At 41.5% G+C, this 12,930-nt stretch overlaps 1 protein-coding gene across 2 annotated transcripts in view; it reads right to left on the bottom strand.

Moving 5' to 3' along the window:
• scai (suppressor of cancer cell invasion) overlaps positions 1 to 10,875 on the bottom strand; it is a 43,269-nt gene extending 32,394 nt beyond the window's left edge. Inside the window, exons 1-3 of one of the 2 annotated variants that reach the window (XM_020457974.2) lie at positions 10,632 to 10,875; positions 9,778 to 9,856; positions 4,734 to 4,858 (exon numbers count right to left, since the gene is read on the bottom strand). In XM_020457974.2, the coding sequence (XP_020313563.1) occupies positions 4,734 to 4,840 (107 nt within the window). In that variant the 5' untranslated portion in view covers positions 4,841 to 4,858; positions 9,778 to 9,856; positions 10,632 to 10,875. The remainder of the gene's footprint in view (positions 1 to 4,733; positions 4,859 to 9,777; positions 9,857 to 10,631) is intronic. The other variant, XM_020457972.2, reaches the window with a different exon arrangement.
• Positions 10,876 to 12,930: the final 2,055 nt, after the last annotated feature.

Below are 12,930 nucleotides of genomic sequence, written 5' to 3'. Positions count from 1 at the left end.
GAGACAGAGAGAGAGAGCGAAGGGAGGGAGACAGAGAGAGAGAGCGAAGGGAGGGAGACAGAGAGAGAGAGCGAAGGGAGGGAGACAGAGAGAGAGAGCGAAGGGAGGGAGACAGAGAGAGAGAGCGAGCGAGCGAGCGAGAGCGAGGAGAGATAGAGCGAAGGGAGGCCTGCAGCTACTGACATACCCAGACTAAAAATAGACGAGAAATGACTGATTAACTCAAACACAACCCGTTGGCCACATGGGATATGGCGAACACATGGTCTGACATGAATATTTTTCTATTTTAATGTATGCGTGATTGCATGCGTGTATTCTGTGTATGTGATGTATTGAAAAGAAAACATCTTAAGCCAACAGTAAGGGTTGGCAAAAGAGACAAAGTGCCACATTAGAAATCACATGGTGCCACTCTTCAAATTGGGGTTGATACAAAGAAATGGTGTAATGCAGCTTCATATTTTTATTCACCTTAATTCTAAGAGTGTGGACCTTATTTTCAACACTGATCATTTCAAGTCTACGAGCCATTTACTAAATGAAACGTGTGCAGGTGAGGGATTGGCATCTGACATTTTACTATTTAAATAATATCATGTTTTCGGATATCCGAAATGCAAAACATTTTTTTAAATAAATATTGTTCAACAAATCAAAACGAAGCAAATGCACATGGCAGAGGTAAATGGGAAAGACTGATTTAATCTGGTAGTTTTGGCTAACAGCAATATGACAGATTTTAATGCGAATATTCTAAAATCTGCAATAAAAAATGTCCTACCAGAGGTGTGTTTCAACTAAACTGACCTGGTGCACATAAAAAGCACTTAATCGTATAACGTTTACTTTATCGAAAAAAAGAAAGTTGTTTCCATTTGATTTTTTATCGCTGTTAATGATTTTGACACAAAAAGTCTGCCATAAACAGCAAATGTGCCCATGCTGATCTTGGTACTTGAGCTCCAGCCAACCACTTGCAGATACAGTGCAGACGGTACATGACGAGATTATGGATAAGAGCAGGATCATTTTTACTTCTCAATTGGCAGCTAAGCACCGATCATCATTTCACCACCACCTCAATAGTTTGGAAAGGAGCACCAAGCTCATCACTGTGCACTTTCACCACCCTGTGAAGTTGTTCACAACTTATTTTGTCTGTAGCCAAATAACTGTTCATGCTTTTCCAAGTCGCAGTGGGAGGACCACACAACATAACTTGCAGTAACACGATGCTTACTTCGCCGTGATGGTTATGTCAATCTTTGCATATAAAAGCATTTCCACCTCAATTGTAGCATAATCTATTTCCCCAACAAAAACATGATCCCACCTTGTCTACAATTTTGTTTTGTCGACATTTGGAAAGTTTACCCACAAATGATCTGTTTCCATCAGGCCTGGCGTGACATTCTTTACTTGCAAAAAAAGGTTGGATGGAAACCTGGTTATTGACAAGAGAAGTCTCGGTCTCCAGACAAGACTGCATGGCTAAATGCACAGAAGAAGCTCATGTTATAAAAACTAAATCCAAAAGTTTATTTTATTATACACTGCTCAAAAGAATAAAGGGAACACTAAAATAACATCCTAGATCTGAATGAATGAAAATAAAGGGAACACTAAAATAACACATCCTAGATCTGAATGAATGAAAATAAAGGGAACACTAAAATAACACATCCTAGATCTGAATGAATGAAAATAAAGGGAACACTAAAATAACACATCCTAGATCTGAATGAATGAAAATAAAGGGAACACTAAAATAACACATCCTAGATCTGAATGAATGAAAATAAAGGGAACACTAAAATAACACATCCTAGATCTGAATGAATGAAAATAAAGGGAACACTAAAATAACACATCCTAGATCTGAATGAATGAAAATAAAGGGAACACTAAAATAACACATCCTAGATCTGAATGAATGAAAATAAAGGGAACACTAAAATAACACATCCTAGATCTGAATGAATGAAAATAAAGGGAACACTAAAATAACACATCCTAGATCTGAATGAATGAAAATAAAGGGAACACTAAAATAACACATCCTAGATCTGAATGAATGAAAATAAAGGGAACACTAAAATAACACATCCTAGATCTGAATGAATGAAAATAAAGGGAACACTAAAATAACACATCCTAGATCTGAATGAATGAAAATAAAGGGAACACTAAAATAACACATCCTAGATCTGAATGAATGAAAATAAAGGGAACACTAAAATAACACATCCTAGATCTGAATGAATGAAAATAAAGGGAACACTAAAATAACACATCCTAGATCTGAATGAATGAAAATAAAGGGAACACTAAAATAACACATCCTAGATCTGAATGAATGAAAATAAAGGGAACACTAAAATAACACATCCTAGATCTGAATGAATGAAAATAAAGGGAACACTAAAATAACACATCCTAGATCTGAATGAATGAAAATAAAGGGAACACTAAAATAACACATCCTAGATCTGAATGAATGAAAATAAAGGGAACACTAAAATAACACATCCTAGATCTGAATGAATGAAAATATTCTTATTAAATACTTTTTTCTTTACATAGTTGAATGTGTTGACAACAAAAATCACACAAAAATGATCAATGGAAATCAAATTTATCAACCCATGGAGGTCTAGATTTGGAGTCACACTCAAAATTAAAGTGGAAAACCACACTACAGGCTGATCCAACTTTGATGTAATGTCCTTAAAACAAGTCAAAATTAGGCTCAGTAGTGTGTGTGGCCTCCACGTGCCTGTAATGACCTCCCTACACCGCCTGGGCATGCTCCTGATGAGGTGGCGGATGGTCTCCTGAGGGATCTCCTCCCAGACCTGGACTAAAGCATCCGCCAACTCCTGGACAATCTGTGGTGCAACGTGGCATTGGTGGATGGAGCGAGACATGATGTCCCAGATGTGCTCAATTGGATTCAGGTCTGGGGAACGGGCGGACCAGTCCATAGCATCAATGCCTTCCACTTGCAGGAACTGCTGACACACTCCAGCCACAGGAGGTCTAGCATTGTCTTGCATTAGGAGAGGACATGGAGGGCTGTGCGGCCCCCCAAAGAAATGCCACCCCACACCATGACAGACCCACCGCCAAACCAGTCATGCTGGAGGATGTTGCAGGCAGCAGAACGTTCTCCACGGCGTCTCCAGACTGTCACGTCTGTCACATGTGCTCAGTGTAAACCTGCTTTCATCTGTGAAGATCACAGGGCGTCAGTGGCGAATTTGCCAATCTTGGTGTTCTCTGGGAAATGCCAAACATCCTGCACAGTGTTGGGCTGTAAGCACAACCCCCACCTGTGGACGTCAGGCCCTCATTACCACCCTCATGGAGTCTGTTTCTGACCGTTTGAGCAGACACATGCACATTTGTGGCCTGCTGGAGGTCATTTTGCAGGGCTCTGGCAGTGCTCCTCCTTGCACAAAAGCGGAGGTAGCGGTCCTGCTGCTGGGTTGTTACCCTCCTACGGCCTCCTCCACGTCTCCTGATGTACTGGCCTGTCTCCTGGTAGCGCCTCCATGCTCTGGACACTACGCTGACAGACACAGCAAACCTTCTTGCCACAGCTCGCATTGATGTGCCATCCTGGATGCACTACCTGAGCCACTTGTGTGGGTTGTAGACTCCGTCTCATGCTACCACTAGAGTGAAAGCACCGCCAGCATTCAAAAGTGACCAAAACATCAGCCAGGAAGCATAGGAACTGAGTAGTGGTCTGTGGTCACCACCTGCAGAACCACTCCTTTATTGGGGGTGTCTTGCTAATTGCCTATAATTTCCACCTGTTGTCTATTCCATTTGCACAACAGCATGTGAAATGTATTGTCAATCAGTGTTGCTTCCTAAGTGGACAGTTTGATTTCACAGAAGTGTGATTGACTTGGAGTTACATTGTGTTGTTTAAGTGTTCCCTTTATTTTTTTGAGCAGTGTATTAAGAATTTTAAATATCATGGTATATCCTTGAAGGTAAAAATGTCACAAGGATCATTTACATTTAGAGCTTTTTCAATGTTAAAATAGGCCTACCATGTAGAACTTTTTCAATGTTAAAATAGGCCTACCATGTAGAGCTTTTTCAATGTTAAAATAGGCCTACCATGTAGAGCTTTTTCAATGTTAAAATAGGCCTACCATGTAGAGCTTTTTCAATGTTAAAATAGGCCTACCATGTAGAGCTTTTTCAATGTTAAAATAGGCCTACCATGTAGAGCTTTTTCAATGTTAAAATAGGCCTACCATGTAGAACTTTTTCAATGTTAAAATAGGCCTACCATGTAGAACTTTTTCAATGTTAATATAGGCCTACCATGTAGAGCTTTTTCAATGTTAAAATAGGCCTACCATGTAGAACTTTTTCAATGTTAAAATAGGCCTACCATGTAGAACTTTTTCAATGTTAATATAGGCCTACCATGTAGAGCTTTTTAAATGTTAAAATAGGCCTACCATTTATTTTCTTCAAAGATGAACACTCACTCAAGTAATCTAATACTAACGTCCGTTCGGATATTGGATTGATCAGTTAACCGTGCCCAAACCTAACGTATTTTAAAAAATAAAAAAAATATACCTTACTGCATTGAATGTCACATAACTTAAAGAGTATTCCATTGAGAAGTAAACATTTAGAAACGACTCAGCCATAAATCAAAACACAAATAGAGAAACCTCAAGAGACAGACAGAGACTGACCTTAGACCATTGAAGAGTTGTTTGGACTTGTCCAGCAGGTAGCAGAAGTCTGTGACCGTCTTCCTTTCACCCAATGGGATGTCATCCTCAGCCCCAGCTCCAGTCATGTCACCTGCTTCTCTCCCCTGAAAATCCACAGAGCATCTATGACTTGATAGAAGCCATAATACGCATGTTAAAACTAAAGAGCATTTTGTCATGTATCATTCTTTGTTGTAGATAATATTCATCTGACAAAAATGGCTGTAAGCTAAAAACTAAAATCAAGCCTGCAAATGCTATGTCTGTGGAATACATATTGTTAGGAAGACTACAAAAAAAGGTGGGAACTTGTGTCTTTTAGACAACTGTTTAGAAAGGTAAAACCACACCATAGGGAAGAACTGCAAGCCTCATCACTGTGAGTAACCTATTATGAGAGGTTTGGTCCTGGTTAAAATGAAGGTTGTGTGGGGGATGCCAGTGGGGCCAGAGGCTAAATAGGCACTGTTCATCTGCTAAGTCATGCAACTGAAGAGGGACAAATCAACATGCACACTGTCCCTCACACAGACACTGAAATATCCTCTGTGTGTGTGAGCCTTTTCTGCATCACCAGAAAACCCAAGGGCTCTACACTGTCCAACAATTCACTGTCAAGCTCTGGTAATCACACTCTGGCAAACAGCATGTAACTTGCTAACCAGCACATGCATTCAAGGTGTGTGTGTGTAAGATTGGGTCATACACGCACACTGAAATGTAGCATGCAAGCATCTTTTCTGCATCACCATATGACCAAAGGGCTCTACACTGTCCAACACTTAGGCTAACTGCTGTCAAAGCCAACCAGCGCAAGCATATTACTCCCCCTTTTGCAGAATAGGAGCAACCAATTATAAACAGTTTAACAGAAAAATATATAGGATTTTTTTTAAATAAAAAGTATATATATATATATATATATATATATATATATATATATATATAGCCACTAATTCATGAACTTGTGCGAGAATACAAGGCTTGCCAAACTCTAGACCAACTTTACTCCACACACAGACGCACGCGTATAAAGCTCTCCCTCTGCCTTAATTTGGCAAATCTGAACATAATTCTATCCTCCTGATTCCTGCTTACAAACAAAAACTAAAGCAGGAAGCACCAGTGACTCGGTCAATAAGGAGGAGGTCAGATGAAGCAGATGCTAAGCTACAGTACTGTTTTGTTAGCACAGACTGGAATATGTTCCAGGATTCTTCCGGTGGCATTGAGGAGTACACCACATCTGTCATTGGCTTCATCAATAAGTGCATCGATTACGTCGTCCCCACAGTGACCACACGTACATACCCCAACCAGAAGCCATGGATTACAGGCAACATCTGCACTGAGCTAAATGGTAGAGCAGCCACTTTCAAGGTGCGGGACTCTAAAGCTAATTAGAAAGCTTATAAGAAATACCGCTATGCCCTCCGACGAACCATCAAACAGGCAAAGCATCAATACAGGACTAAGATTAAATCGTACTACACCGGCGCCGATACTCGTCGGATGTGGCAAGGCTTGCAAACTATTACAGACTACAAAAGGGAAGCACAGCCGTGAGCTGCCCAGTGACACGAGCCTACCAGACGAGCTAAATTACTTCTATGCTCGCTTCGAGGCAAGCAAAACTGAAGCATGCATGAGAGCATCAGCTGTTCCGGATGACTGTGTGATCACGCTCTCTGAGGCCGATGTGAGACATTCACATCCGATGTGAGACATTCACATCGGCCACAAGGCCAGACGGATTACCAGAATGTGTACTCCGAGCATGTGCTGACCAACTGGCAAGTGTCTTCACTGACATTTTCAACCTGTCCCTGACTGAGTCTGTAATACTAACATGTTTCAAACAGACCACCATAGTACCTGTGCCCAAGAACACGAAGGTAACCTGCCTAAATGACTACCGACCCATAGCACACACATCTGTTGCCATGAAGTGCTTTGAAAGGCTGGTCAAGGCAATTTGCAACAGGTCATCAGATGATGCAATCTCTACAGCACTCAACACCCTTTCCCACCTGGACAAAAGGAACACCTATGTGAGAACGCTATTCAAATGCTGTTCATTGACTACAGCTCAGCGTTCAACACCATAGTGCCCTCAAAGCTCATCACTAAGATAAGGACCCTAGGACTAAACACCTCCCTCTGCAACTGGATCCTGGACTTCCTGACAGGCCACCCCCAGGTGGTAAGGCTAAGTAACAACTAGAGGTCGACCGATTTTGATTTGTCAACGCCGATACCGGACATTATTTTTTTGTTGTTGTTGTAATAATGACAATTACAACAATACTGAATGAACACTTATTTTAACTTAATATAATACATCAATAAAATCAATTTAGCCTCAATAATGAAACATGTTCAATTTGGTTTAAATAATGCAAAAACAAAGTGTTGAAGAAGAAAGTAAAAGTGCAATATGTGCTATGTAAGAAAGCTAACGTTTCAGTTCCCTGCTCAGAACATGAGAACATGTGAAAGCTGGTGGTTCCTCTTAACACGAGTCTTCAATATTCCCAGGTAAGAAGTTTTAGGTTGTAGTTATTATAGGACTATTTCCCTCTATACCATTTGTATTTCATTAACCTTTGACTATTAGATGTTCTTACAGGCACTTTAGTATTGCCAGTGTAACAGTATAGCTTCCGTCCCTCTCCTCGCTCCTCCCTGGGCTCGAACTAACAACACATTGATAACAGCCACCATCGAAGCAGCGTTACCCATGCAGAGCAAGGGGAACAACTACTAGAAGGCTCAGAGCGAGTGACGTTTGAAACGCTATTAGCGCGCGCTAACTAGCTAGCCATTTCACTTCGGTTACACCAGCCTCATCTCGGGAGTTGATAGGCTTGAAGTCATAAACAGCGCAATGCTTGACGCACAACGAAGAGCTGCTGGCAAAACGCACAAAAGTGCTGTTTGAATGAATGTTTACACGCCTGCTTCTGCCTACCACTGCTCAGTCAGATACTTAGATACTTATATGCTCAGTCAGATTATATGCAACGCAGGACACGCTAGATAATATCTAGTAATATCATCAACCATGAGTAGTAAAATAGTGATTACGATTGATTGTTTTTATAAGATAAGTTTAATGCTAGCTAGCAACTTACCTTGGCTTACTGCATTCGTGCAACAGACAGTCTCCTTGTGGAGTGCAACGAGAGAGAGGCAGGTCGTTATTGCGTTGGACTAGTTAACTGTCCAACGCACTGTCCCCCGAGCTGACATGGTGAAAATCTGTCGTTCTGCCCCTGAACGAGGCAGTTAACCCACCGCTCCTAGGCCGTCATTGAAAATAAGGTGTTCTTAACTGACTTGCCTAGTAAAATAAAAGGTATAAAAATAAAATAAAAATCGGCACCCAAAAATACCGATTTCCGAATGTTATGAAAACTTGAAATCTGCCCTAATTAATCGGCCATTCCGATTAATCGGTCGACCTCTAGTAACAACATCCACCACGCTGATCCTCAACACGGGGGCCCCTCAGGGGTGTGTGCTCAGTCCCCTCCTGTACTCCCTGTTCACTCATGACTGCATGGCCAGGCACGACTCCAACACCATCATCAAGTTTGCCAATGACAACAGTGGTAGGCCTGACATCGACGAGACAACCTATAGGGAGGAGGTCAGAGACCTGGCCGTGTGATGCCAGGACAACAACCTCTCCCTCAACGTGATCAAGACAAAGGAGGTGATTGTGGACTACAGGAAAAAGAGGACCGAGCACGCCCCCATTCTCATCGATGGGGCTTGAGTGGGGCAGGTTGATAGTTTCAAGTTCCAAACACACTAAGACAGTCGTGAAGAGGGCACGACAAAACCTATTCCCCCTCACAAGCCTGAAAAGATTTGGCATGGGTCCTGAAATCCTCAAAAGGTTCTACAGCTGCACCATCGAGAGAATCCCGACTGGTTGCATCACAGCCTGGTATGGCAACTGCTCGGCCTCCGACCGCAAGGCACTACAGAGGGTAGTGCGTACGGCCCAGTACATTACTGGGGCCAAGCTTTCCGCCATCCAGGACCTCTATACCAGGCGGTGTCAGAAGAAGGCCCTAAAAATTGTCAAAGACGCCAGCCACCCTAGTCAGACTTCTCTCTGCTACTGTACCTAGGTCTAGGTCCAGAAAGGCTTCTTAACAGCTTCTACACCCAAGCCATAAGATTCATGAACAGCTCAAAGGCTACTCAGACACCTCTTTCATGCTGCTGCTACTCTGTTTATTTTCTATGCAGTCACTTTAACTCTACCTACATGTACATATTACCTCAACTAACCGGTGACCCCGCACATCGACTCTGTACTGGTACCCCCTGTATATAGCCTCACTATTATTATTTTACTGCTGTTTAATTACTTGTTACTTTTATTTCCTACTTATCTAAAAAATATATATACTTTACACAATTCCTTAACTTCTTAAATCATTGTTGGTTAAGGGCTTGTAAGTAAGGATTTCACTGTAAGGTCTACTACACCTGTTGTATTCGGCCCAAGTGACAAATATATATTTTTTTTTACTAGCTACACCTCCTTGTTAAGGGAAGTATCGATGGTATCACTAATGTAGCCTAGTATATTGTGGCAGCATTGAGAACTTAGCTAGTGTCTGGGGAAATCAAACATAATTGTTGATGTTATCCACATATTAAAGCATGCGATGGTAGCATCATGTTATTGGTATGATTATCATTGCCAATAACTGGGGACAGGACCAAGAGGAGAGTTGATTGTCAAATCATTCTGGTCCATAAGACAACCAAAAGGGGCTGTATGCTTTCTAGGGGCACTGTATAGTCCAAAAAGTAGGTTATATTTAAATGAATGACTCTCCCCAGACTGGAGATGGAGGTAGTGGAAAAATCGTCACAATTTGCTTCATTGCCATCATTTCTTTTCAGTGGACATTTTGGACGCAATTGCATTTCAAATCCCCAGAGTATAACGTGGATCATATCATCATCCAGCTACAGAAATCATATGAAATGTACTCACCTCTCAGAACAGGACAGGCTTGTGTCAAGTCCGAATCCACTTGAAACAGTAGAGGTTGACCCTATAGGTGCCTATACGTCTTAAAATGAGACATTGGTTTGACATCAGTGAAGAGGTATTGATTAAAACGACAATCTGTGCACAAATTAACCGGCCACAGTGACAACGCACTGCCAGTTACTAGCGTGCTAAGCTATCGTAAGTTCGCGATTTTTTGTGGGCAATTTAACGTTGTGCAAAAAACTACATAGCTAGCTAAACAGCTTATAAGGTATAGGTGCACTCATGGCGGCAGGTAGCCCAGTGGTTAGAGCGTTGGGTCAGTAACTGAAAGGTTGCAAGATCGAATCCCTGAGCTGACAAGGTACAAATCTATCGTTCTGCCCGGAACAAGGCAGTTAACCGCTGTTCCTAGGCCGTCATAGAAAATAAGAGTTTGTTCTTATCTGACTTGCCTTAAATACAAGAGCAAATTAATAATGCATGTACCTGTAAACTAGTTAAGCCTAGGTAGCTAGTTGGTAACGTTGAGGTGTTAACGTTACTAGCTAGGTAGATTTGGAAACGTGCATGAATAAAATTGCCTTTCAACTACTTGGCAATGCAAATCCGTTATTGTATCTCGATTCTTTTGTCTATACAATCAATGCATGTAGTTAGCTAGCTATTAGCAATGCATCAATCTAAGCAGCTTGCTAATGATGTGCAAGCAATTTCACCCAGCTACTAGTTAGCTGCGTAAACAGCTGGACACGTAGCTATTGTAGCTAGCCAGCTAAAGAAAATATAGCTAGCTAGCCATTTCTCGACTTCTCCAAATATACTAGCTATCGTTAGCTAAACTGGCTAACTACCTGACTCAGTCCTGATGTCTCCACCCTGTCGTCCTGAGAGCAACCGTATCCAGGTGTAAATGTATGAACCCTTTTAAGTCAGAGCCTCCAATGCAGTGCCGCACTGTCATTTACAGCGGTTTTACACTAGGAAAAAGAAACGGAACCGTGGTGCACCAAGCCGATGGCAGTCAAACTAACTGCGGGTGGTTGTATATGTGTGTGCTCAGACTGTGGAAGGAGGAGGGTGAATGGAGAAAAACGTCAACGTTCTGCACGAGGGGCACGTTCAGTCAGTCGTCTTTGCTACCTGGTTAAAAGCCTGTCTGTAAGAGTTCCAGTCATTTCAATAAATTAAATAAACACCTTGATTTTGAAGTATGAACTTTCATGAGATAGTTGAATTAGTCAAATTGCCGAAGGTTATCATAATCATAAACACAAAGATATAATATATTCCTTTAATTTTGATAGCTTCAAATCATGTATGAAAGTAAATTATAACCAAAGTGTAACTCAGTGTAACCACTGCAGGGCTAAAACCCTGACTTCAAATCAACTGAAGTATGCTAACCACAATCAAAAGAGGGTTCGCACTGTTGCAGGTAGATGCGCCATCCCACTTGACATCCAATCGAATTGTATTTGTCACATGCTTCATAAACAACAGGTGTAGGCTAATAGTGAAATGTTGAATTACAGCCCCATCCCTACAAAGCAGAGAAAATTTGGAAAAATAATAGAAAAAGGATAACATGAGGAATAAATAACACTCAGAGTAATGTTAACTTTGGTATAATATATATATATATATATATACATACACACACACACACACACAAGCTACCTGTACCGAGTCGATGTAGGTAATTGAGGTAGATACAGTATGTACAGACAGTTGATGTCGGAAATCTACATATACTTCGGTTAAAAGCACTTCGGGAGTCATTAAAACTCGTTTTTCAACCACTCCACAAATTTCTTGTTAAACTATCGTTTTGGCAAGTTGGTTAGGACATCTATTTTGTGCATGACAAGACATTTTTCCAACAATTGTTTACAGACAGATTATTTCAGTATCACAATTCCAGTGGGTCAGAAATGTGCTTACACTAAGTTGACTGTGCCTTTAAACAGCTTGGAAAATTCCAGAAAATAATGTCATGGCTATAGAAGCTTCTGATAGGCTAATTTACATCATTTGAATCAATTGGAGGTGTACATGTGGATGTATTTCAAGGCCTACTTTCAAACTCAGTGCCTCTTTGCTTGACATCATGGGAAAATCAAAAGAAATCAGCCAAGACCTCAGAAGAAAAATTGTAGCCCTCCACAAGTCTGGTTCGTACTTGAGAGCAATTTCCAAACATCTGAAGGTACCACGTTCATCTGTACAAACAATAGTACGCAAGTAGAAACAACATGGGACCATTCAGCGGTCATACAGCTCAGGAAGGAGACGCGTTCTGTCTTCCAGAGCTGAAAGTACTTTGGTGCGAAAAGTGCAAATCAATCCCGGAACAGCAAAGGAGCTTATGAAGATGCTGGAGGAAACCGGTACAAAAGTATCTATATCGACATAACCTGAAAGGCCGCTCAGCAAGGAAGAAGCCACAGCTCCAAAACCGCCAATAAAAAGCCAGACTACGGTTTGCAACTGCACATGGGGACAAAGATCGTACTTTTTGGAAAAATTTCCTCTGGTCTGATGAAACAAAACTAGAACTGTTTGGCCATAATGACCATCGGAGGAAAAAGAGGGAGGCTTGCAAGCCGAAGAACACCATCCCAACCGTGAAGCACGGGGGTGGCAGCATCATGTTGTGGGGGTGCTTTCCTGCAGGAGGGAATGGTGCACTTCACAAAATAGATGGCATCATGAGGGGGGGAAATTATGTGGACATATTGAAGCAACATCTCAAGACATCAGTCAGGAAGTTAAAGCTTGGTCGCTAATGGGTCTTCCAAATGGACAATGACCCCAAGCATACTTCCAAAGTTGTGGCAAAATGGCTTAAGGACAACAAAGTCAAGGTATTGGAGTGGCCATCACAAAGCCCTGACCTCAATCCTATAGAAAATACACGGGTAGAACTGAAAAAGCATGTGCGAACAGGGAGGCCTACAAACCTGACTCAGTTACACCAGCACTGTCAGGAGGAATGGGCTAAAATTCACCCAACTTATTGTGGGAAGCTTATGGAAGGCTACCCAAAACATTTGACCCAAGTTAAACCATTTAAAGGCAATGCTACCAATACTAATTGAGTGTATGTAAAACTTCTGACCCACTGAGAATGTGATGAAAGAAATAAACTGA

The sequence above is a fragment of the Oncorhynchus kisutch genome, linkage group LG23 (assembly GCF_002021735.2).
Source record: "Oncorhynchus kisutch isolate 150728-3 linkage group LG23, Okis_V2, whole genome shotgun sequence".
Lineage (NCBI taxonomy): Eukaryota > Metazoa > Chordata > Actinopteri > Salmoniformes > Salmonidae > Oncorhynchus > Oncorhynchus kisutch.
This window is presented reverse-complemented; position numbering and strand designations above follow the sequence as displayed.